This window comes from Notamacropus eugenii, chromosome 1, assembly GCF_028372415.1.
Source record: "Notamacropus eugenii isolate mMacEug1 chromosome 1, mMacEug1.pri_v2, whole genome shotgun sequence".
Lineage (NCBI taxonomy): Eukaryota > Metazoa > Chordata > Mammalia > Diprotodontia > Macropodidae > Notamacropus > Notamacropus eugenii.
The window spans coordinates 482,860,639-482,885,060 of record NC_092872.1 but is presented as its reverse complement, the minus strand read 5'-3'; the positions used below and the strand labels follow the sequence as shown (position 1 = coordinate 482,885,060).

The 24,422-nt window shown below is 43.2% G+C and overlaps 1 protein-coding gene and 1 long non-coding RNA gene across 3 annotated transcripts in view; one reads left to right on the top strand and one right to left on the bottom strand.

Moving 5' to 3' along the window:
• LAMC3 (laminin subunit gamma 3) overlaps positions 1 to 24,422 on the bottom strand; it is an 85,407-nt gene that overhangs the window by 36,603 nt on the left and 24,382 nt on the right. For both annotated transcript variants that reach the window (XM_072632747.1, XM_072632748.1), the window contains exons 4-11: positions 19,662 to 19,828; positions 10,207 to 10,395; positions 9,595 to 9,712; positions 8,584 to 8,682; positions 7,736 to 7,872; positions 4,109 to 4,225; positions 3,690 to 3,882; positions 2,431 to 2,552 (exon numbers count right to left, since the gene is read on the bottom strand). In XM_072632747.1, the coding sequence (XP_072488848.1) occupies positions 2,431 to 2,552; positions 3,690 to 3,882; positions 4,109 to 4,225; positions 7,736 to 7,872; positions 8,584 to 8,682; positions 9,595 to 9,712; positions 10,207 to 10,395; positions 19,662 to 19,828 (1,142 nt within the window). The remainder of the gene's footprint in view (positions 1 to 2,430; positions 2,553 to 3,689; positions 3,883 to 4,108; positions 4,226 to 7,735; positions 7,873 to 8,583; positions 8,683 to 9,594; positions 9,713 to 10,206; positions 10,396 to 19,661; positions 19,829 to 24,422) is intronic.
• Positions 19,424 to 21,777, top strand: LOC140519582 (uncharacterized). The gene is made up of 3 exons (XR_011972239.1): positions 19,424 to 19,506; positions 20,626 to 20,684; positions 21,690 to 21,777. It is a non-coding gene; the product is annotated as an uncharacterized lncRNA (long non-coding RNA).

The following is a 24,422-nucleotide window of genomic DNA, read 5'->3' as shown; positions in this document are numbered from 1 at the left end:
TGCTTCTGAACTGGTCCATCTCCCCTATTTCTGCAGATGAGGAAACTGAGGTTCATAGAGATGAAAAGACTTGTCCAAAGTCACACAGGTAGTAAGTAGCAGAATCAGGATTTGAACTCAGGTTCTCCGACTCCACTGGGTTGTCTCCTTGAGAACACTCATCTCTCAGGCAGTGAATTGTTCTGGGGAGTGGTGGGGTGGGGAGGTTGTTTGTGGAAAGGGAGAGACCCACTCACTCCCTGCAGCCTTCTCTCTTGGCCGCAAAGCAAGCTACCTCCTCTTGTCCCTTTAGGTCCTTCCTTCAAGCAGACTTCTTTGGTGAAGCCAGGAGGGGCGTCCTCCCCCCTCCCCCAATACCCCTCCATCTCCCTTCCCAACTAATCTAGACCTCCTCTCCCTTTGTAAAAGTGGTTGGTTTTAGAGGGGACATTTGCATGATTGTCCCGTTTCTATCTTTGGGCAACAGAAAAGTACTTCGTTTCCTCTGGGAACTTATCTCTTGTGTCCTGGTGGTCTAGCTGGTTTCAATCTTAAGTTTAATAGAGAGGGCATTGCCCTTATTTCCATTTTCGTGCTGCTGGCAGAATGCTCTTGCTCAATGAATATTTTTCAACTTGAAAACCATCTTTAATAGGGAAGAATTTAGCACCCTGGGCTGGATGGCGGAGGGAGCTGCTAAAAACAGATAGAAGTGTCATGAGGAAGTTAGAGAGGACCTAACCCAAGAGAGATTGGAGGGGGCCAGCTATAGTGAGGAAGAGACATGGTAACTGTGACCTCCAAAGGTACCATTTATTCAGTGGATAGAGACCAGGCCTGGGGGTTCCCTGGAATCAGGGAACTCCTGGGGAAAGAAACTCTTCTTGTCAAGGCAGGTCAGTCCCTTCTCTGCAATGTATAGTCTTAGAGAGCTTCCCAGAACACTAAGAGGCTAAGTGACTAGCGCTCAGAGGCAAGGCTAGAACCCTAAAGACTAGAAGCTATTGTGGTCTCAAAGTTGCCTCTCTAGCCACTACTTGGAGCTGCCACTTCTTTTCTTCTTCTTTTCCCTCCCTTTCTCCCTTCCCTCCTCATCTTCCTCTCTTTCTTCTTTCCTCCCATGTCTATACGACACCTGCTAGACCTTAGCAGACCTTAAGTGGGGCAGTGGATAGAACACTAGGCTTGGGGTCAAGAAGGTTCTTCTTCCTGAGTTCAAGTCTGGCTTTGGAAACTTACTTATTGTATGACCTTGGGCAAGTTACTTAATCCCAGCTGCCTCAGTTTGTCACCTGTAGAATGAGCTGGAGAAGGAAATGGCCAACTACTCCAGTATTTTTGCCAAGAAAACCCTAAATGGGATTCAACAAAGAGCTGAACACAACAAAAGACCCTAGGCAGGAGATCCCAATTTTATGTTACATATGGACACTATCCTCATGGAACAGGGGAATAAGAAACCAAAACGTATTATAAGATTTTGTTTTACTTGGCAAGTGTATGAAACAGATCAGGGAAGGCTTCATGGAGAAGGTGGTCATTGGGTCATTTAAAATGTTTGCAGAAATTCAAAAGGCAAGGGGTGGCAGGGGAGACATTTTACCCCATAGGAAGCCTCTCCCTTCTCAATCTTGGCTTCCTTCAGGTCTCAGCTCGAACATCACCTTCTGCAGAGAGACCTTTCCCAGTCCTCCTCTATCTGCTAAAACCCTTCCCTCTAAGATTACCCTCCATCAGGTCTCTATGTAACTAGTTATTTACATGTGGTCTAACTTCTTGGGGGCAGGACTATTTTTGCCTTTCTTTGCTTCCATAGATATTAGCAAAGAGCCTCACACTTAGTAGACACTTAAAAAGTACTTCTTGATGGATGGATGGATGGATGGATGAATGGATGGATGGATGAACAAAGGCTCAGAGGCTGTTTGGCTGGAGCAGAAGACTTTGACAGACAGTTTGCAAAATTAGGAAAGAGAGAATGGAGTCATGTCTGACTAAGAAGGAGTAAGAGGAAAAAGAAAGAGTAAAGAGTTGTCATCTTGGCCATAAAGACTCTGGGGCAGCAGGAATACTGAAGTGGAGAGATACTGAAAATAATGAAAGGACTGGGCTAGGAGGTAAAGCCCATTGTAGGGAAAAAAGATCTAACTGTGTTGACAAGAAATTGATATATGATTAAGCTTGTGTGGGAAAATATGTAAATACCTCTGACAATTTTTTTTAAGTCCTGTGGAATTTCCTTGTTTGGAAAAGTAAAAAATCAGATTTATCTGTTTAGGGTGATTCTGGACACAAAGGGATGGGTCAGAGGAATTCCCAAAGACTTTTCTAGCCTAGATGCCAGAGTTAAGTCATAAATCTGTTTTATAGTGTTTCTTTGGTACAAAGTAGTTCATTAGATACTGTTCAGTTTCCCTTCCTTAGACCCCACATTTCCCCCCTATCCTTTACCTGCAGGCTGTCTGCCTCTGTGACTTGCGACCTGGATCTGGAGTGCTGTCAGGTTGGCCAAGAGCCTCTGGAAGTGAAAGGCGGGGAATGGGGGTTTTGTGTCCTCCGACGTCTCCTGCAAGCTGTCAGGGTGAATGGAATGAAGAAGGGGAGGGATGGCAACCTTCCTCATTTCATGGAGTCTGAAATGCTTGGGGCCTTTGCCCCTAGCTGGGTGGGCCAGAGCAGAGAACAGGCTGGGCTGCTTATTTGTTTCCCCTGAGACAAGAAGGAGCCTGGGAGATTTCTTTAGGAAAAGGTGGGAAGAACAGTTACTGTTTACAGCTTTCTGATAGGATGTAAGGATATGGCAGTGGGATCCCACCATCTATCAGACTAGACCAGACTAGATTGGATTAGACTACTTTGGGATAACAGAATTGGAAGGGAACTTTGAACCCTCTTATTTTACAGATGAGGAAATTGAGTCACAAATGGATAAGCGACTCACATAGCAGGTTATGGCAGAGATGGCATTCAAACCCAGGTCTCCTGCTGCCCCATTCAGGGCTCTAATCTAGAGCATGAGATTTGACATCAAGAAGACCTGAGTTCAAATCCTGCTCTGGATAGTTATCCTGTTGGCTAGCTGTGTACAAGGAACTTAATCTTTTTCAGTCTCAGTTTCCTCACCTGTAAAATGGGGATAGAACAGCATTTTTCTCATACAGTATAAAATAAAATATGTAAAATGTTTTGCAAAACTTAAAGCATTATATACTTTTTAGTTATGCATTATTATTATGTATTCTTATTAATATTGCCCCACATTGACTTTGATCAGATAAGGAATGAGAAAACACTGCAACCTTTTCAAAGAAGGCAGAAGGGTCACCCTGTTTGTTTATAAACAGCAGAGTCCCAGAAGGAAAATCCAAGTATATCATCTTTGGTAGTTCTTTGCTGGGTATCACCACTATAGTATACCTGGTGCTTAGCAAATGCTTATCAGTGACTTGACCAGTGCTTGGAGCATAGTAAGCCCTTAATAAATACTTGTTGATTAAAACTGGTCATTCACTCTCTGCTCAAAGACCCCTAAGGAGGAGAAGCTCACCACCTTCAAAAACATTCTAGTCATTCCATTTTGGGACAGTTTTAGGAAGATTTTCTTGGAATGGAACCTAAATATTCCTCTTGGCAAGGAGGGCCATTGCTCTTGGTTGTGGCCAAGCTTCCCAGACCAGGTATTTGGCACCCCATTTGTTACCCCAACTTGCCTGAACAGCAGCAGGTATTCCTCAGGCCCTCCAGGCTGTTGGGTGCTGGTTGGGCTGGAGGGTTTCAGAGTCAGGGCTAGTCCTGCCCCTTCCAATTTCAGCCAGACTGGGAGGAGAGAGCCCCCAGGTGGTACCCGGAAGGTCAGAGAGAGGGACTGCCCATAGCTGAAGCGCTGGTCTCCCAGGAATTTCTCTAAGGAAGAGGGGAAAAGAAAGGGAGGCCCAGGAAGAATGAATAAATGAATGAATGACCCAGCAACCTGTTGTTCTTGCTATGGGGTGTTTGAGAAGTTGGAAAGGATGATAATAGGACACTGTCTGAGATTCTCATTTGGTGGGAATCCCTAGAAAGGGATATCAGATAAGAAAGTCTTGGCAGCCAACCATGTGGCCATCTCTCCTGGCTGCCTACGGGATACCTGGTGCAATGTAGTCCCACAACTCCTCTCTCTCTGGCTTCAGGAGGATTCCACTCTGGCTCCATTGTGCAGGCTCCTCTCTGCCCCCTGGTCCTCTGGCTTGCCAGCCCTCAGCCCCTTTACACCAAGCACACAAACAAATACAGAGAAAGAAGGTCACTCTGGGGGACTGTCAGGGAAGCATGGATGATGTTTGAAGCCACTAGAGAACACAGCAGTTGGTTGCGGAGATCTACTTCACACTTAGTAGCAAGTCACATGATCTCCCTATGCCTCAGTTTCCTCATCTGTAAAATGAGACGGTTGGATTTGATGGATTCTAAAGTACCTTCCAGCTCTAAATCTAAATTATACAGTATAATGAAAATAGCACAAGATTTAGAATTGAGTTTAAACTCTATCTCTGTGTCTATATGTGTGACATTGGATGAGTCACATCCTCTCTAGCCTTCAGTTTCCCTATCTGTAAAATGATGAGATTGTACTACATGATCTTCCCTTCTAGCTTTAAATATTTTGGTAGATTAAATACATGTTAAATTCCTACTACATGCAGGGCACTCCTCCTAGTATCCATCAAAGGGCATGGATTCTGGCTTGTCTCCATGCATCCACTGCCTCTCTGTAGTCCCAGGAATAGCACAGACAGCCTCTGTGTGGGGAGATGGGCCTGGCTTCCCATGCCTAAATATGCATCACCCAAGGCAGACCTACAGCAGTTAATTGGAACACATTGAATCAATAGAAGATAGTGGTTTTATTTCTAACAACAGAGACAACTCCCTAGAACGCTGTCAGGGAGAGAAGAAGAATGAGCATGAATGTTCCATGAACCTCTTTGAACTTGTACATACTCTGGATCTGTTTTTTTCCATGCACAAATCATAGCTATTCGTTCATTCATTTGTTCATTCTCAGTAAATACCTGCTATGCACAGGTGCCAGCATCAGTATAATAATCCTTCATACATGTATCTTTTGACAATTTAATTAATTACTAATAATTTTATTTATAAATTATTTATAAAATTTTTATAAAAACCCACTTTATAATTATTAATAATTTATTAATAATTCAATAATTATTTAATAATAATAGCATCCATATAAGTGCTTTAAGGTTTGCAAAGTGCTTTACAAACATATCATTTTATCCTCACAACCACCCCTGGAATTATTATTATACCCAATTTATAGATGAAGAAACTGAGGCAGGCAGAAGTTAAGTAATTTGTTTAGAGTCACACAGCTGGTAAATGTCAGAAGCAGGATTTAAACTCAGGTCCTCTCAGCTCCACATCCAGCACTGTGCCATCTAGCTGCCCATAGCAGTTTACAAAGAGCTTTCATCACAAATGTCATATGAAGTAGTTAGAATAAGTATTATTATCTTTAACTTACAGAAAAGGAAACTGAGTCTCACAGCAATAAAGAAGTTTGCCCATGGTCAAATGTCTACAGGAAGCTCTGGAGCTAGAAATGGAACTCTGGTCTCCTGACTTCAGGTACAGTAAGTACCCTTTCCACTATCCTGCTCTGCCTCAAGGAGACTTACATTACTGAGCTGAAAATGATCTGAAATGTGTGTGTCCTTGAGAAGTCTAGGATTCAGGCCGGCCGTAGAATTCCAACCTGTGGGCAACCACTGGGTACCCAAGGACTTGGTACAAATCCTTATCAAAGCCCTTTTTGTGAGAGATTAAAAAAAACTTATCTTTACCTCTTACAAAAACAGGGCAAGGACTAGAATCCAGTCGAACTTTTAACCAATCAATCAACCCATACGTAAGGGTCTGCTATGTGCCAGGCACTGTGATAAACACGGGGGACATGAAGACAAAAATAAAGCTATCCCTGACTTCAAGGAGCTTACGTTCTATTTGAGGAAAGAACATGTAAACATATACATATATATGTAGAAATATATATGTAAACTTACAAGTCCATATAAAACATATTTTCTGATCCCAACCTGTGATTTCATTAGGTTTAGTGTGAAGAACATGGAATGTCCACTGAGGAAACTTTCTCTACCAATGTAGATGAACACCTGCTTCTGCAACTTCTAGTCCTAGAAACTTGACTCGGAACAAGGTAACTGGAGGTAGGGGCAATGATGGCCATTTGGGCATCAGGAAAGGCCTCCTGTAGTAGAAGGCAGCATTTGAGCTGAGTTTATAGGGAGGGAGCTAGGGATTCTAAGATGCCAGATGTGGAACCTTCTATATGACACCTGCTCCTCAGAATGTCCAGCAGAGGGTAGCATTTCCCTACAGTTGGAAGCTCTCAGCTCCAAGTTCAGAGCAGCTTTCCAGGACTGAAAGTTCTCTCTCCTTGGTGGGTGGTAGGGTCAGCCCAAGGTTTCAGTCTCAAGGGAAATTTCTTGACAGAATTCAAAGGACAAGAGGGAGGAAGCAGCTGGGGTCTTTGGATTCCGATGAAGGTCCTAGTTTCATCCCCTAGAACTGACATTGAGAGTGGACTATTGCCTTGAGGGAAACAGTTTCTGACTGGTGAAGCCAGAAAATGGTCATGAAGGTGTAGGCTTGAGTGGGAGTGAGGTGGTAAGAAAGTGGATAGCAGGCAAACAAACAGCTCAGGGCTCTTTAGAGTCAACTGTGGAGCTTGTATGCAGAGAGAGAGAGAGAGAGAGAGAGGCCTTCAAAGAACAACTCACAACATTGAGTGTCTCATGGAATTGAGTCCCACATCGCTTCCCTTCTGATTAACTTGAGGAGGCTCAGTGGCCTACAGGGAATCTTGCAGCTGCAGCTTGAAATCTACGGCAATCTTAAGATGACAATCTAACTATGATCTCCTCTCGGATATCTGCCCCCTCGCTCTCAACCCTCAGAGAACATATTGTTCAATTCTACCATTTTACAAACGAAAAACAAGGTCAAGGACAGTTAAATGACTTGCCCAAAGTTACACAGGCAATAAGCATAGGAGACAGGATTTGAACCCAGGTCCTCTGACTCTAAACATAGCATCCTTTCCCTTGTACCAGGCTAGTTATTCCACATTTTCCTAAGTGAGAAGACCTGGATTCAAATACGACCTCTGATGTTTTCTGCCTGTGTGGCTTTGGGCAAGTCATTTAACCTCACTTGGCCCTAGTTTTCTCATTTGCAAATTAAAGGAGTTGGACAAGATGGCCTTTTATATCCTTTCTAGCTATATTTTAGTGATCCAATGATCTTTTGCCTTGGAAATTTTTAAGAGTAACATCAACAGTTATCTGCCCAGCACCCAGAGGCAAGGAGATGGGTGTGTTAATCTTCTACAGAATAGATTGGGAGTTACTGCACCCAGTCAGCTAGGGAAAACACCCTGAACTTGGATCAAGTTTGAGTACAAGTTACTTAGACTCAGTTTTCTCATCTTTAAACTAGGAATGATCATGCTTATGCTACAAAGCTTACAGAGCTGTGGTAAGGAGAGTGCTTTGTAAACTTTAATGATTCTTCTAGATTGGAGCTATCGTTACTATCGTTATCTTTAGCAGACATTAGCACATAAACCTGACCTAATCAAGCCTGTGTCTTCCCCCATTCCAGGACTAGCGGAGCATGGAGGGATACAGAAGGCTGGGGGAAAGGTCACAAATGGAAGGGAAATCCTTACCCTGGTGGAAGTCAGAGATGATATGGCGCACACCATAATGGGCAGAAGCAGCACACACCATAGAGTGGCCGTAACAGAAGCAGCTGGTGCAACCCGAAGGATCATGGGGCTGCAGGTTAAATGTCCCAGGTTGGCACCTAGAATACAGACAGGACAAGAAAAACAAGTAATGATTAACCAGATGATAGAGGGAAGGGAAGACCTGGCCAGCAGCTACAAGTCTCACCCCTTCTCATTTCATCTCATCTATTTCCCTTGCACCATTAATCAATCAATAAGCATTTACAAAGCACTTACTATGTGCTAGGCACCGAGCTAAGGGTTGGGGATATAAACACAAAAATGAAACAGTCCTTGCCTTCAAGAAGCTACAGAGTTCCAAAGGAAGAGCCAACATATATGCATACAAGTACATATATGAAATACACCAAGTGTTTATGGAAGGAAGGGTACCAGGAGTAGGTTACCAAGTGGGGATCAGGAAAGATTTTGTGTAGAAGGTGGTACCTGAGCTGCAACTTGAAGAAACTAGGGATTCTGAGAGATTGGGGTGAAAAGTATATCCCCAGCATGGAGGACAGCCAGGGCAAAGGTAAGGAGGCTGGAGATTGAGGGTCGTGTATATAGAGTGAGTGTGGCTAGACTGAAGAAGAAGAGGAGGAAAGTAATGTGCAAGCAGTGCAGAAAGGTAGGAAGTGGGTGGGAACAGGTTCTGAAGAGCTTTAAATGCCCCAGACAGGAATTTCTATTTGATTCTAGAAGTGAGTGGATCTTGGGCTAGAAGGACAGATAGGAAGGACTGACCCTGGATATTACTGGTGTGCATATGTTGGTTGCAGCTCTCTCACCTATCACATAAATAGCCTTCCACCTTGTTCTTGCAGGGGCACCGTCCGTTTCGGGAATCACATGGTCCTAAGCTGCCAGCAGCATTGCAGGTACAGGGTCTGCCAAGAAAGGCAAAAGAGAGCAAATCTTCTGTGAGCTCCTCTACAGATTCCAATAAGCCTCTCCCTCTTGCCTCCGTGAGCACCAGGAGGCAGACCGGTTCAGGGATCTGGGTCTCAGCTCACAAATGTCCCCTCCCTTGTATTTCCTTTTTCCATCTCTTTCATACAGAAGCATCCCTGACTAGTGGGTCACACCGTTGTAGGTAGAAGTAGGCAAAGTCAGACACAGCAAAGGGGAGAAAGAACTGCTCAGGCTACTTAGGGGCTGACTTTTTCTTTTCTTCCTTTTTTGGTTCATGAATGAGCAATTTTGAAGATTTAGATAAACTGTTAAAGAATGAAATGAGGAGAACCAGAAGAACAATTTATATGGTAATGGTAATACTGTAAAAAGAAGCAACTTTGAAAGTCTAGAGAATTCTGATCAATGCAATGAGCATTCGTGTTTCCCGAGGACAGATGCTGAAACATGCTATCGATGACAGAGAGGGGATGGATATAAGGTGCAGAATGAGACATCATCTTTTTGGACATGAGGAAATTAGTGTTGTTTTGCTTGACTATCCATACTTATCATGAGGATTTTGCTTTTCTTTCTATTTTTGTCTAGTGGAATGGGAAAGAAAATAGATTTTTGTTAATTGAAAAAAATTCATTAAGAAAACAATCCTAGAATGAGAGGATGTGGATTCAAGTATGACATCTAATGTTTACTACCTGTGTGACCTTGGACTAGTCACTTACCCTCTCTCAGACTCAGTTTCCTCATCTGTAAAATGACCTGGAGAAGGAAATGGCAAACCACTGCAGTATCTTTGCCAAGAAAACACCAAATGAGGTCACCAAAAACTAGACATGACTGAAAAACAACTGAATGATACAAGTAGCCAAACCCCTATCCCTACTTACCTGCATCCACCTTCACTGAGAGAATGGAACCCTGTCAGACAGCGATCACACTTCCAGCCAGTCACACTGGGTTTACACTCACAGGTGCCTGAGTTGTCACACTGTAGACTAAGAGATCCTGGGGGTAAAACGGGAGAGAGCAACATGAAGTTGGAAGTGGCGGGGTGGGAGACAGGGTGAGTAGGGATAGTAAGGAATGAGGGAGAATAGGGAAGAGTCTTTGGAGGAGAGGAGAGGGGATGGGTCGGAAGAGTGTGGAATTTGAATCCAGAAATCTGGGTTCAAATCCCGACCCTACCACTTACTGCTTACTTGGCCTTAGGCAAATCATTTCATTTTCTGAGCCTCAGTTTCCTGACATAGAAAATGCTGGGGTTTGGCTTGATGCCCTCAAAGGCCTCTCCTGGCTCTAACTAAGCATCCAACTAGGATCCTATAACTATGGCCTGAGCTGGGCTGGAGGAACCTTACTCCCAGGTAATTTAATACCTCCTGGACTGAGTTGGAGTTTCCTAAACCCTCTTCTCCCAGCTACCCTAGGAGTAGATAACACAAATCCAATTATCTCCTGGCTTGTCCTCTCACCCTCACCCTCCAGCAGTTTCTGCCTACCTGCTGGGTGGCAATCACAGGGCTGGCATGGCCTCTGCTGGTCCCATCGGTAGAAGTTCTCTTGGCATTGCTCACAGTGGGGTCCTGCAGTGTGGTCCCGGCAGTTCTGGCAGTGACCACCATGACCAGTGCTCCGGTACAACTCCCAGTCATAGAAACATTCTTCAGAGAGGCCACTACAATTGCAGGCTGGGTAAAAATATCAATATTACATATAGAAAACATATGGGGATATTATATATAAAATATACAACATTCTATATTATAATAAATACAGAGTATTTAATATAGTGATATAGAATTATCGGCTATATAGCAATACTATAATAATATTGTTATCTAAAATACAATAATATTATATTCTGTTGTTGTTGGCCAGTCATGTCCAGCTCCTCACAATCCCCTGGAACATAGAATGACAGGCCCTTCTATCCTCTACTATCTCTCAAAATCTGTCCACGCTATGTTTTTCCCACAGCACCATCTATCCATCTCTTGCTCTGCCATCTCCTTCTCCTTTTGCCTTCAATCCTTCCCAGTATTAGTCTCTTTTCCAATGAGTCCTGTCTTCTCATTATGTGATCAAAGTATTCAAGCTTCAGCTGCACTGTTTGACCTTTCAGTGAATAGCCTGAATTAATTTCTTTAAGTATTGACTGAGCTGATCTTTTTTGCTGTCCAAGGGACTCTCAAAAGTCTTTTCCAGCACCACAATCTGAAAGTGTCAATTCAGTGGTGCTCAGCCTGCCTCCCACTGTCATACATGGTTACTGGAAAAACTGTAGCTTTGATTATATAGACTTTTGTCAGTAAGGTGATGTCTCTACTTACAGTAGTATAATAATACAACAGACTTCTACATAGCATTTTCACGTGTAGAGTGCTTTATTCTTTTTCTCAAGCCTCTCAATAAGCTCATCTGGCAAGTGTTATGAGTATTATTATCCCCATTTCACAGATGAGGAAACTGGAGCTTGGAGAGTTTGTTTTTTAAAATCTCTTCTTAAAAATTTTCATTGACATATTTTGTTTTTACATAACTTTCATTCCCAAAAATATTCCTGAAGAGTTTAAGTGACTTGCCCATTGTCACAGAACTAAAACCTCTTTCTAAAAATTTTCATTGACATTATTTTGGTTTTGCATCACCTTTATTCCCAAATATTCCCAGAGAGATTGAATAATTTGGCCTTTGTTACAGAGCTAGTAAAGGCGACATTTGAACCCAGGTCTTCCTGGGGCAACACTCTCTCTACTATGGCATGCTATCTCTTGAGAAGATTGTTCAGGAATTTGAAAGGGGATAGATGTTAGAAGGTTGGGGGTGGGGGGGAAAGGAAGTATAGATCTCTTACACGAAGGGCCTGAAACCATCTACCTTTCATGGGGAGGAGCAGTATGACACGGTAGCAAGATAAACTGGACATCAAGACACCTGGGCTCTCATATCTGACCTGCCCTAGGTAACCTTGGGTAGGTGACTTGACCTCTCCAGGACTATTTCCTCATCTATTAAATGTAGCAACAGGGCCAGATGACCTCTGAGGTCCCCAGCAGTGTTAAATATCTGTTTCTGTAACTACATTCTCTCCCTAGAGCTTTGTAGGCCTTATCTCACTCAGACTGCTTCTCCAAGTTGCACATTTGTGCCCATGTCATATGTGGGAATATCAAGGCACAGAGAAGTGGCTAGCTCAGATTATTATAATTCTCTTTAAGGCAGAGATCTGGTTTTATTCATCTTTCTGTTCCCCATGACATATGGTAAGTGCCCAACAACTATTTACTGAATGAATGAATGAATCATTGTGTGGCACCAGCATCAGAATCAGAAGGCCTCACTGTGGGTACAGCCTCAAGGAAGTCATATAACTTTTCTGGACCTCAGTTTTCTCAATTGTAAAATGGTAGGGAAGAGGGCAGTAGTTCCATCTCTGCACAAGTCCATTCTAGCTATAACATCTCATGGCCCTATGAATGAAGTCCTTTCAGAGATGTCACAAAACAAACTCTGATTGGTTCCATCCAATTTTCTTTACCTACAAAATTTCTTTACTTTGTAGTAAGCAATTCTGCTTGGACCCAGGTAACTGATTGATTGACTGTGCCTTGGCTCACTAGCTATTTTATCTTCATGGCTTCTCACTAGAGGCCAGGGAACAGAGGACTCCCAGCACTTTAGAGGGATATGAAAGGGAGATAGGATATGGACATAAGACAAGGTAGGGTGGAACAGACGAATAAGAGATCCAGCCCAAGAAAAATTGGAGGCGAGAATGCTACCAAACAGGGGGTGGGGGGAATAGAGTCGTGGAAGGCTTCACGGAGGTGATGGCATTTGAGCTCACTCAAAGGTAGAGGAGGATTTTTAAGTCAAGACAAGGAGCACATTCCAGGCATGGCCAACAGCCTAAACAAACATGCAGGCCCAGGAGATGGTGTGCAGAGCTTGGGGAGCAGCCTAGTTAGCAGGCCAGTTTGGCTAGATATTAAAATGTGTGGAGGTGTCTCATTTCATATACTTAAAATGGATGAAATAAGTTTGGAAAGGCAGGTTGATGCCAGATTGTGGCTGAACTTGAGAGTTCAGGTCGTTTCGTCTTTCTAGCAGGGAAGCAGGGGACTAGAGGGGGATGGGTGGGCTTCAGAATTCTGCCCATGTTCCTCATTTGCCTCCTCCCTTTCTTTCTTCTTTGATAATAATAATAATAATAACTCACATTTATATGGAGGCTTAAGGCTTGCAGAACAATTTACATACATTATCCCTTTTGATCCTCATAACAGCCACGTGAAGTAGGTGCTCTCATTATGACGATTTTTACAGATCACTTAACCTAGAAGTTAAGTGACTTGCCCCGTGGAACCCAGAGAGTAAGTGCCCCAGGCTAGATTTGACCTTTGCACTAGTCACACGACAATATTTCATTCTTTCATTCTTCTCTGGAACCTGCTCTCTAGACTCCTTTCTGCACAATTCACTGGTGCTTTCTCTTCTTGGAGATATGCCTTTGACACCAGACTCCAGGAGCCTTCCTTAGCTGGAAGATCCCTCCACCTGGCAGCACCTTCCTCCATCCATCAGGTCTGCTCTTTTTCATAGATTCCCAAAGTGGGTGCTACCAGCCCCAGGTAGGGCGTTGCAACAATGGGGGGGGGGGGGGGGGGCGGTAGCAGCCTCAGGTGCAATGCAGGGTATTGAATAAAAATACGGGGGCCGTAGAAGCATAAGCAAAGAGAAGAAAATTTTGAAAAACTGTACATTTCATCTGTTATGTAATAAAGTTAAAGTCACTGCGATTACATTATTTTCCAAATAAACATACGGAATCCAAGTTACAATTGATTAGTAGTCAAATCCATGGATAGGTCTTAACAAACAGTGTTGGCAGGCAAAGGTGTCAGGTGTTGTAGGGATGTCCAGCAGACATCGGCAGGAGTGTGTGCATGTAATGACTTGTTTACAGTATGATACTACACATGACACAATATTGCATCATCAAAATTTTAATGCAGGAAAAACCTGCAAATTTATAATAAAATATTAAATTTTAGATGTCATTTTAAAAAAATTGTGAAATGATGCAAATTTTAAAAAACCCACATCATTAAAGTGTTGAAGAAAGTAGATTTCCAAGGGAGTATTGAGTTATTTTTTTTTAAAAAGGGGACAGTAGGCCAAATAAGTTTGGGAACTTCTGATTTCAAGGAAAAGCCTAGGTCAGTCATGTTCACACCTTCATTCCTCTACAGGATATACTTCTGAGTTTTCATATTTCTTTCTCCATCATGCCCCATCTTCCTTCCCTCTTTCAGCATCTTTTTATATGTTATCTTCTCCCATTAGAATATAAGCCCCTTGGGGGAAGGGGCTATTTTGTATTTCGAGTGCAAAGCATAGTACTTAATCCATACTTGTCAATGACATGATTTCAATGCTTCTATGAGTTCATTGATAGGATTACTACCTCTTGTGCTATAGATTCTATCCCATCCATATCTCATCCTGTTTAACTTTTGTCCATGTCCTCCCATAAATCCTTCCATGGGAATGTGGAGGTGCATCCAAAAGACCAAAGGAAAGCCTTCCTTCCAAGGTTTAAACACTGCACAAATGTTAGTGCTATACTCACTGTCATTCTGAAATGCTGATGCATGACCAGCCCATCTCCTTTTCCCACAATACATCTCCTATCTTGTGATCAAGTCACAATTGGATAACAATCTGTAGCCTGTTTGATGGAAATTGTATTTCCTGGGTCATCTGAAATTTTGGTTCTTTGGAGATTGTGGTGTTCCAGGATGGATGCCATGATGCATGAGTCCTGTCTGGATTCAGTTCAGCAAACATTCATTAAATATCTACTATACATCAGGCCTCATGCTTGGTAATGGAGTTATAAACATTATATTCACCTCCAACACTTCTTATATAACTTTGGACAAATCATTTCACCTCATTTTTCTCACCTGTAAAATGAAGTGTTTGGACTATGAAATTCCTTCCGGATCTAGATCAATGTTCCTATGATTTTTGGAGCACAGTGCCTACTTTCAGGGAGTTTACATTCTATTGGATTGAGGAAGGACAGGGTTAAAAGCCATGCTGAGATGTTCATGTTATCCTTGTTGTTTGTTCTTTGCTCTTGAAGAGGACCATGACATCAGGAAGATGATGCCATGACATGCAAGTGAATTGGATTTAAGTGAGGCAGGGCTATGCAAAGTCACCAGCCTTACTCTCTCCTCTGGAGTCATCTGGGTCTAGTGGTGAGATACAGATCAGGATGACTGGAGATGGCCCAAGATGCATGTTATCCTAGAGGCAATAGGGAGTCACCTATCGGGCTTTGAGCAAGGGAGGGGAATAGTCAGGCCTTTGCTTTAGGAAGATGATTTTGGCAACTGTGGGAAAGGTAGACTTTGGAGGCAAGGAGATCAGCTAGGAGGCTATTACAATAGTCTGAATGAGAGATCATAAGTCCTGGATAAGGGAGGCAACACTGTGAAGGGAGAGAAAAGGAGGGAAATGAGATGCACTGGGTACATAGAATAAACAGGACTTGCAAAAACTGTTGTGGGATGAAGCCTGTCCACCTGGCAATTGCTCAGTGGCCCAGTTGGAGCACGAGATTCAGAGCAGAACTATAAAGGAGAAAGGTGGGAGAACTCCCTTAAGGAGGCCCCACAATGGATACCAGCAGGGGCCCATTAGGGCAAGGCCAAAGTTCTGCAGGGCTGTCATCCTGGGCTGGGCTGGGGAACACAGTGTTCTGCCATCCTTCTCCCAGAGCTGGAGTCCATTGCAGGCCAAGCCCAAGGAGACAGCCTGGCTCGGGAGTCCTGTCTGCTGAGGAGTTTTTCTGCTCTGCATCCACAGCCCGACAGCAGCTGGCACCAAACAGGATAGGCTTAAACACAAACCGATGGTTGTCTGGCTAGAGGAAAAGGGCAGAGTTGGAAAGGGGGAGGTGGGGTGGTGGTGGCAGTGGGGATCCTCACGCTATGCTTGGGGCAAACAGGGGATGAAGTCACTGCTGATTGGCCAGTACTTTTCCCCTGCTGGCCCCATCTCTCTGGGAGAGGGAGCCATCCTTGCTTTCTTTGTGTTTCTGAGGTTACACTGGGAAAACCACAGCATGGACCCAGACTCAGAAATGAGGGGGTGAGGGGCAGACATCAAAGCACGGCCACAGGCCTATTGGGAAAGATTGACTGGGGAGGTTTAATCCTTCTACGTTTGACTACCAGCTGGGACTTGAATAGTTAAATCCATATAAGGAATTACAAAGCCTCTCCCTAATTTCTGACTTGCCTCCTTTCCCCCAATGAAGTTGATCACTGACACGCATCACAGACTCTCAGACTTGGATGGAACCTCAGAGGCCAGCTAGGACAAGCCAGGACATAGCAGCCTAATAAAGGGTCATCCAACCTTTGAGTGGAAGAGGGGGCCACCGAGTTGCAAAGCAGACTATTCTGTGTTGGGGTAGCTGTAGTTGTTAGGAAATTTTTCTTCATATCAAGCTGGCAGCTTCCTCCCATTGCTCTAAATTTTCCCCTCTGAGGCCAAACTGAATGAGCCTGATCCTTCCTCTGCCCATCAAATGCTTGAAAACAGCAATTGTCTCTTCCTAAGTTTTCTCTTCGGCAGTATAAATATCCCATGTCTTTCCTTTTGATCCTCTTGGGGCATGGTCTTCAAATCTTTCAATGTCTTTGTAACTCCATTTTGGATGCTCTCCAGCTCGTTAATGGTTTTTTCTTTTTAAAAATAATTTTAGTTGATTTGTCCTTTATTTTTATCCACCCCCCACCCACAGAAAGCTATCCCTCATAACAATGAATATAAAAGGGGAATGAAAAACAATTCAGCAAAACTAGTCAATATATAAAAAAATCCATCATCATATGCAGAGTTCCACACCCCTAGTCAGCAGAGAAGGGTGAAAGGGATCTGCTCATTCTTTGGGAATGAGCTTGTCATTATAATTCTTCTGCATTCATTTTTATTGCTTTGCTGTTCTTTTCATTTAAATTGTTGCAGTCATTGTACATATTGTTTTCTTGGTTCTGTTTATTGTGTTATTCAGTTGTGTCCAGCCCTTTGTGACCCCATTTGAGGTTGTCTTGGCAAAGATACTGGCGTAGCTTTGCCATTTCCTTCTCCAGTTCATTTCTACTGAGGCAAACAGGGTTATGATTTGCCCAGCGTCGCACAGTTAGTAAGTGTCTGAGGCCATATTTGAACTCAGGAAGATGAGTCTTCCTAACTCTGGGCCCAGCCCTGTGTTACCTAGCTGTCCATTTCTTTATTGTGCTTTGTATCCATTCATATGGATATTTATCTTGTCATGCTCTCTGTATTTATCCCTTCTTACAGCACAGTAATATTCCATTACATTCATGTACCACAATTTGTTAAGCCATTTCTCAACTGAAGCAGAATCAATGTCCTTTTTAAAATGTCTTTTCCATACCAGTTGGTAAATAAACATTTATTAAGTGCCTACTATGTGCCAGACATTGTTCCAGGCACTGGGGATACAAAAAGAGATAAAAGACAGTTCCTACCCTCAGGGAATTCACAATCTAATGAAGAAGACAATAAGCCAACAAATGTATATATATATATATAAACATGCTACAAATAAGGATAAATAATAAATAAGAGAGAGAAGGCACTGGAATTAAGAAAGATTGTGAAAGGTTTCCTGCAGAAGATGGGATTTTAGTTGTGACTTGAAGGAAGCTAAGAAAGCCAGGACATAGAGATAATGGAGAGCATTTTAGGCATGGGAGACAGACATAGAAAATGCCAGGAGTCAAGAGATGGAGAGCTTTGTGGAACATCAAGGAAGCCAATGGGTGTGGACTGAAGAGTATATGTGGGGAGGAGAGGGAATATAAAGTGTAAGAAGACTGGAAACGGGGCAGAGCCTAGGTTATAAAGAGTTTTGAATGCTAAATGTAGGATTTTTATTTGATCCTGAAAACAATAGGAAGCCACTGGAATTTATTAAGAGAGCTAGAGAGGTGACATGATTGGATTTGTGCTTCAGGCTGAATAGGGGAACGACCTGGAGTGGGAGAGAGACTTGAGGCATGTAGACCCATCAGAAGGCTACTGCAAATGTGAAATGGTGAAGGACTGCACCAGGGCGGTAGCAATGTCAGAAGATAAAAGGGGCATATTCTAGAGATGTTGCAAGGATGAAATCCACAGGCCTTGGCAACAGATTGGATTTGTATAGTAGGTGAAAGATAGTGAGGAGTCAAGGATGACTCCTAGTTTATGAGCCTGGGGGACTGGGAGGATGGTGTTGTCTTAATAGGAAAGTTAGGAAGGAGAGAGAGTTTAAGAAGGAAGATAATGAGTTCAGTTTTGAGCATGTCAAGTTTAAGATGTCTACTGGAATCTACTTCAAGATATCTGAAAGGTAGTTGGAGATGTGAGACTGGAGGCACGATGGGTAGAGTTGAGAATTATCACTATAGAGATGGCAATTGAATCCATGGGGACTGATGAGATCACCAAGTAAAGTAGAATAAAAGGAAAAGAGAAGAGGACTCAGGACAGAACCCTGAGGGACACCTACAGGTAGAGGGAGTGATCTGGATTGAGGATCCAGCAAAAGAGATTGAGAAGGAGTCTCAGACCTGGAGAGAGTTGTATCTAGAAAAAAACCAGAGAGAAGAGAGACTTAAGGAGAAGAGAGGGATCAACACCATCAAAGACCGCAAGAGAGATCAAGGAGAATGAGGATGGAAAAAAGACCGTTGGATTTGGCAACCAAGAGATAATTGGTGACTGTGGAGAGAACAATTTTGAGGGGATGATGAGATCAGAAGTCATTATAAAGGGTTAAGGAGAGAGTGAGAGGAGAGAAAAGTGGAGGTATCTATTGTAGATGGCTTTTTTGAGGAGTTTAGCTATAAAGGGCAGAGGAGATCTAGGACAATAGTCCTATATGGAAGGATCAAATGAAGATTTTTGGGAGGCTGCAGGAAACATAGACATGTTTATAGGCAGTAGAGAAGGAGCCAATAGACAGGGAGAGACTGAAGACAAGTGATAGAGCTAAAATGACAGAAGGGGCAATATGCTGGAAGACACAGGAAGGAATGGGATTACTTGTGCAGATACAAGGATTGACCTTGGAAAAGATTCAGGTCACTTCTTCATGTGAGATAGGGATGAAAGAGGAGATCATAGCAAAGACATCTGAGTGATATGAGATGAGGAAGAAGGGAGAAGAGGGAGCTCAGACTGGACTTGAGGTAGGGGATATGAAGCTTCTTAAAGGCCTCAGCTGAAAGGGATCTTAAGGGGAAGCCTCCAAAGATGGAAAATAGTCTTCCCTGATCATTTTACCAATGAGGAAACTGAGGTATGGACTGACATGTCTTGCCCAAGTCAGTCAGCTGACTTTGGAGCCCAGAAGCTGCCATTAACTACCACAGAGGAGGTCTTTTGAACCTTTCACTGGGCAACATGGTATGGGAGGAAGAATCACTGGATTCTGAGTCAAAGAAACTAAGTTTTAACTCTGCCTCTACTACTAACTACTTTTGTGACCTCAGGCAAGTTGTTTGGCTTCTTTGGACCTCAGTTTCCTTATGAATAAAATGAGAGTTGAACTCAATGACTTTTGGGATCCCTCCAACTCTAAATTTACAATCCTTTGATATTTAAGGTTTCTTCTAGCAAAATCCTATGATATTAAGGTCTAGCCAAGAGCCACCTGCCAGGGAAGACATTCTGTCTTTTTTTCAATTGGAGCTTCATTGAGAACTCAGGTAACAAGCTTGTTTTCCCAATCCTGTCTGTGCTTCCATGTCATCTCCCAACATACATAGTAGCAGAAACGGACACTTGTCAACTTACCGTCTTCCTTCCACACCTTTGTCCCCCTCCCCCAATCCCAGGACTGATTCCTCCCTAGGATACCTACGTAGACATTCATTGGCAGCCTCTGCTGTTCCCCGAGCCCAGGGCCGGTCTTGGTAGAAGGGGAGGCACTTCTCACAGTCAGTTCCTGTGGTGTTGTGTTGGCAGCTGCAGACCAGCTGGCCTCCTTCATCAAGGACACATTCACTGGCATGCCCATTACACTTACACCTGGAGGGAAAAACAAGGAGGTGAGAGGAGCTGGAAGCCCCCTAAGCCAGTAGTAGAGGCAGCATCATATGGTAGACAGGATGAACAGAGTTTGAATTCCACCTCAGATATTTACTTTGTGTTTGACTCTGGGCAAAACATTTATCCTTTCTGGGCCATACTTCTTTCATTTGTAAGATCAGAAATATGGACTTGATCTCTATGGTTTCTTTCATCTCTAAATGTATGCCCCTAGGAGTAACTGGAAACCTGGCAAATGAAGGGTTAAAACAACCTGAAACCATAGAGTCATAGATCTAGACCATCTTGGGCAATTCTCTCATTTTACATATAAGGAAACTGAGGTTCCTTGACATGAAGTGATTTGCCCAGGGTCACAAGGATGGTAAGTGTCAGAAGTAGGACTCAAACCTAGGTCTTCTCTCTCCAAAGCTGGAATGATGCCTATGGTTCTAAACCCTTTGTATCAAAGATAATGGCCTGGATTCTGTTCATAGAGTACATAACGGTACTGAATTCCTCCCAGACTCCCAAAGGTGGCAGCCATTCCTAGTAAAGTATACTTTTTTTTCTAGAGGGAAATAAAAATTCAGGGCATAACCAAGCACGGCCAAATACAGCAACTATACCAGATACTGCCCTCTCTACTCCTGCCCCAAGTAAGGACCATTATCATTTTGAATTAGCTCCACCCACTCTTATTACCATCATACTCTCTTTGACAACTCCTGGATAGCATCTTTTCTAGTTCCCTTAGGTCCCTCAATCCTTATCTGTCCTCTTCTTCCCTCCCACAGAACTGATTAAATTCTCGGTCCTCACTTTGTGCTCAATAAATACTGATGACCAATTAAACGTAAGGTCATTTTCATTTCAATGGAATTGGGTTGGGTTTGGAATTGGGGGGTGGGGAGTGGGGGATGGGTGGGTAGTCATTATTCTATAGCTTAGTTTTTTAAATTTGGAGAGGGGCATACATTAAGGCAGTTCCTTGAATGAACACAAGACATGACATCTCTCAATCGGGTGCTTTGATCTCCATATAACAGCATGGCTGAGTCAAAGGCTAACTTTGTCTATATCATGGTTGGGTGTCAGGCTGGTCATGGGGAGAGGGATGGATTCCCTGCAGGGAGCCACAGGGTGCCTCCTAGTGGAACCACCTGTTCAGGACCTATAAGCATCTCTAAAGCCAGCTGCTGGTCTGAGGGTGGTCTGGCCTGATGTAAATTGAATGCAGATGTTCTCTGCCTCAAAACCCCTAAAGCGAAGGGGGGAGGGAGATCAACTGGAGACCTCTGGTCCCCTCTACCCCACCAGGCTGCTCTCTGTCTCCCTGGAGGCTTCAAAGTGGAGACTGAGTGTGGATGATGCGGCAGACAGAAATGTAGCTGGTCTCACCCATCCCACGTTCAGAGTGTACTCCTCCTTTCTCACCTTCATCCATATATTCTTGGGGAGGGGGGTGAAGAAGGAGAATTCCCTGTCTTGTATTGCTCTCTAGTGGTTTGAAATAGATTCCTCTAGGGTCTCCAACTAAAGTGTAAACTACTTAAAGGAAAAAAGTCTCCTATTATGTTCTACTTTATTTTTGTGTTCCATACCATGTCTAGCATAGCGCCAGGTACGTGGAGTTTATGGATTGGCTTTCTTGACTAAGGTACTAGAATGGCCCTGGATTCTGGGACGAGATGACCCAGGTTAAGGAGATATGGAATAGACAGGAGTGGCTAGCACCATCCTGCATCACCACTAGGTTATAGCCTTTAGTCTTCCCTTCCCCCCGTTCACTTTATGGGTTTTGAGGTAGAGAACATTTGCTTCAGTTCAATTTACATCAGGTCTCCCTGTGTTCCTTCAGCTACATTATCTTCAGCTCATGGACCAGTTGTTCAGGAGATGAAAGACCTGCCCCTACCTCAAAATGATTGTTTACTCCATCTCTCTCTAAATGAGTCCCTACCATCGTGTCGTCGTCGTCATCATCATCATCATCATCATCATCATCATCATCATCGTCATCATCATCATCATCATCATCATCGAATCACAGGTGGTTAGAACTGGCAAGACCCTTATATTACAGAATATTAGAGCTGGAAGGGACTTCAGAGATTAATGCAAACTCCTCATTTTACAGATGAAGAAACTGGGGCTCACAGAGGAGAAAAATTACTTGCCCAAAGTCACACAGGGAGTTAGTGGTAAAACTAGGACCAGAATCTAGTTCTCCAGACTCCCCATCCTACGTTCTTTCCTGTACTCCATGTTATAGTATTCTCTAGAATAACTCTGTGTCACGCAGGGAAGTTTTTCCATTCATTTTCAGCTTTGTGGGGGCAGGGGTGAGAAGTGTTCTTTCAGCAGCTTACAAGCCCAGGCTAGGGAGTGTGCAAATTTAGGCAAAGTGGAAACAGATTGAGTTTCACAAGAACCCATTGGAAAGAAAGCTGGGCTACTAATTGGCAGGATCAGCTTTTTGCCAGTGGCTGGTCTGGCCAAGACCTAGGAGAACCCAGGCTGGAAATCAAAAGTGATTTAAGGCAAGTCACCCTACAGGGACTCTAGTGGCATCCAATTGCACCTCCAGGGTCTGTAGAGACATTGATCATTTTCCAAACCTCATACTATCTCTATTTAATTCTGGCAGATGGAATACAGTGTCAGAAAATCTGGAATCTAGTCTTGGTTCTGCCACTGATCTGCCAGGTGATATAGGGCATGTTGCTTTTCCTCTTTGAGTCTCATTTTCCTCATGTGCAATGTGTGTTTATGTGTGTTTGTAGGAATAGATGATGTCTAAGGTCCCTTCTCTCTCCAGTGTTCTATGCTCTGTGTTCTCATGTTCCTTCCAGCTCTGATAACTATAATTTAAGGCCCCTTTCAGCTCAGATATATCATATTCTCAATTGGCTTCCAGATCTGCCATTCTGTGCTTTAAGGACCTTTCTACGCTGGACATTCTATATTTTCAGATTCCTTCCAGGTCTAATAGTCTATATCTTACGGCTCTATCTAGCTTGGACAGTCTATGATCTCAAGTTCCCTCCAGCTCTGACATTCTCTGTCATAAGACCTTTCCTAGTTCAGACATTCTTTCCTGTTCTAACATCTGCTTCTATAATTCTTATTCTGCCCACTCATGTAAAAGTTGGCATTTGGAGTTAAATATGGGAGTAGGGAGGAGAGACAAGAGAAAAGTCTGACTAAGTTCCAGAAATGTTGTTTTCCCTTCTTCTCTGTTCTCAGGGGAAGACTATACAGGAAGGTGGAGTGATTTGATGGAAAGGGGATCGATTACCTGATCCTACTGGGCTGCCTGAGTTACTTGGGGCAGACTTGCTACTCTAAGGGAGTCTAAAAAGCTCTCATCACATCCTGCCTTTCTGCTCTATCCTGAGATCATTCCTAATAGCATAGTCAAAAATCATTGTTTAATTTTCTTTAATGAGACTCTTTGCTCCTCATTCTCTCCACCAGCTGCTTTCTCCCACCAGTCACCTTCCATTCTGTCCCTCAGCTGCCTTGAATTCCTTCCCAGTCAATCAATAGCAGTCAGTTGTGCTTAGTGGGGGAATGAGACTCCCTCTCTTGGTGAAATGCTGAGCAGGCAGAAACGGAAGAGGAAGGAAATGAAGGGAATGGGCCTAAGGGACTTGCTGAGGTCAAATCAATGAGATCAGAACAGTCTCTTTCCCCTCATTATTTTTACCAGCCCATTAAGTGGTACTCCAAGAATGGTACTGCTGTCAGGGGCCTTAAATGTCATCTTGTCCAACCTCTTCTTTTTATAGAAGGGAAAACTGAGTCTTAGAGGAAGTGACTTGACCAAGGTCATATATATAGACCTGACAGAACTGGAACTAGAGACCTGGATTTCTGCCTCTTAGTTCAAATGATGACTGATGATAATAGTGAGAAAGACGACTTTATTTCTATCTTTCTTTTGTCAGGTCATCAAAATTGGGGATGGGGAGCTGGATGAGTACACAAAAGTTACAGCATCATTGATAAGGTCCCTTCCAGTATTACGATTCTAAGTAATAATGATGATAACTCATTTTTATTTTAAGATTTAAAATTTACAAAATGCTTTTTTTGCAGCAGTCTGGTGACAGCTAGTGAAAAATCTGATTGTCCCTATTTTTCAGATGAACAAACTAAAGCTCTTACCCATAGTAAGTAGAAACCCCTTTCAAAAGGGTTTTGAATTAGAGGGCATTTACCAGCAGAGACACTTTGAGATAGTGAATATAAGGTCAGCTTTGATGTAAAGGGTTCATTCATGTGCTGCCTCTGATGCAGGCTACCTGTGAGACTATTGAAAACAGCCCAGGTAACTCTCTAAGACTAAGTTACAGATGAGGTGCTGAGCCGCATGGATGGAAGGATTTTTCCACACTGGGAGTTCCCTCCCCTAATGAAATCCCAGATCTGAACCCAAAAGACCTCTATTTAATTATCATTGAGAAAGGAATAGAATTTAGATCTTCGTTTTGGAGTCTGAAGTCAAGCCTCAAACCAGTTCAACCTGACTTTTTTTTTATTATTACCATATTAGTCATACTGTGAAAGAAGACAGATCCAGAGGGGA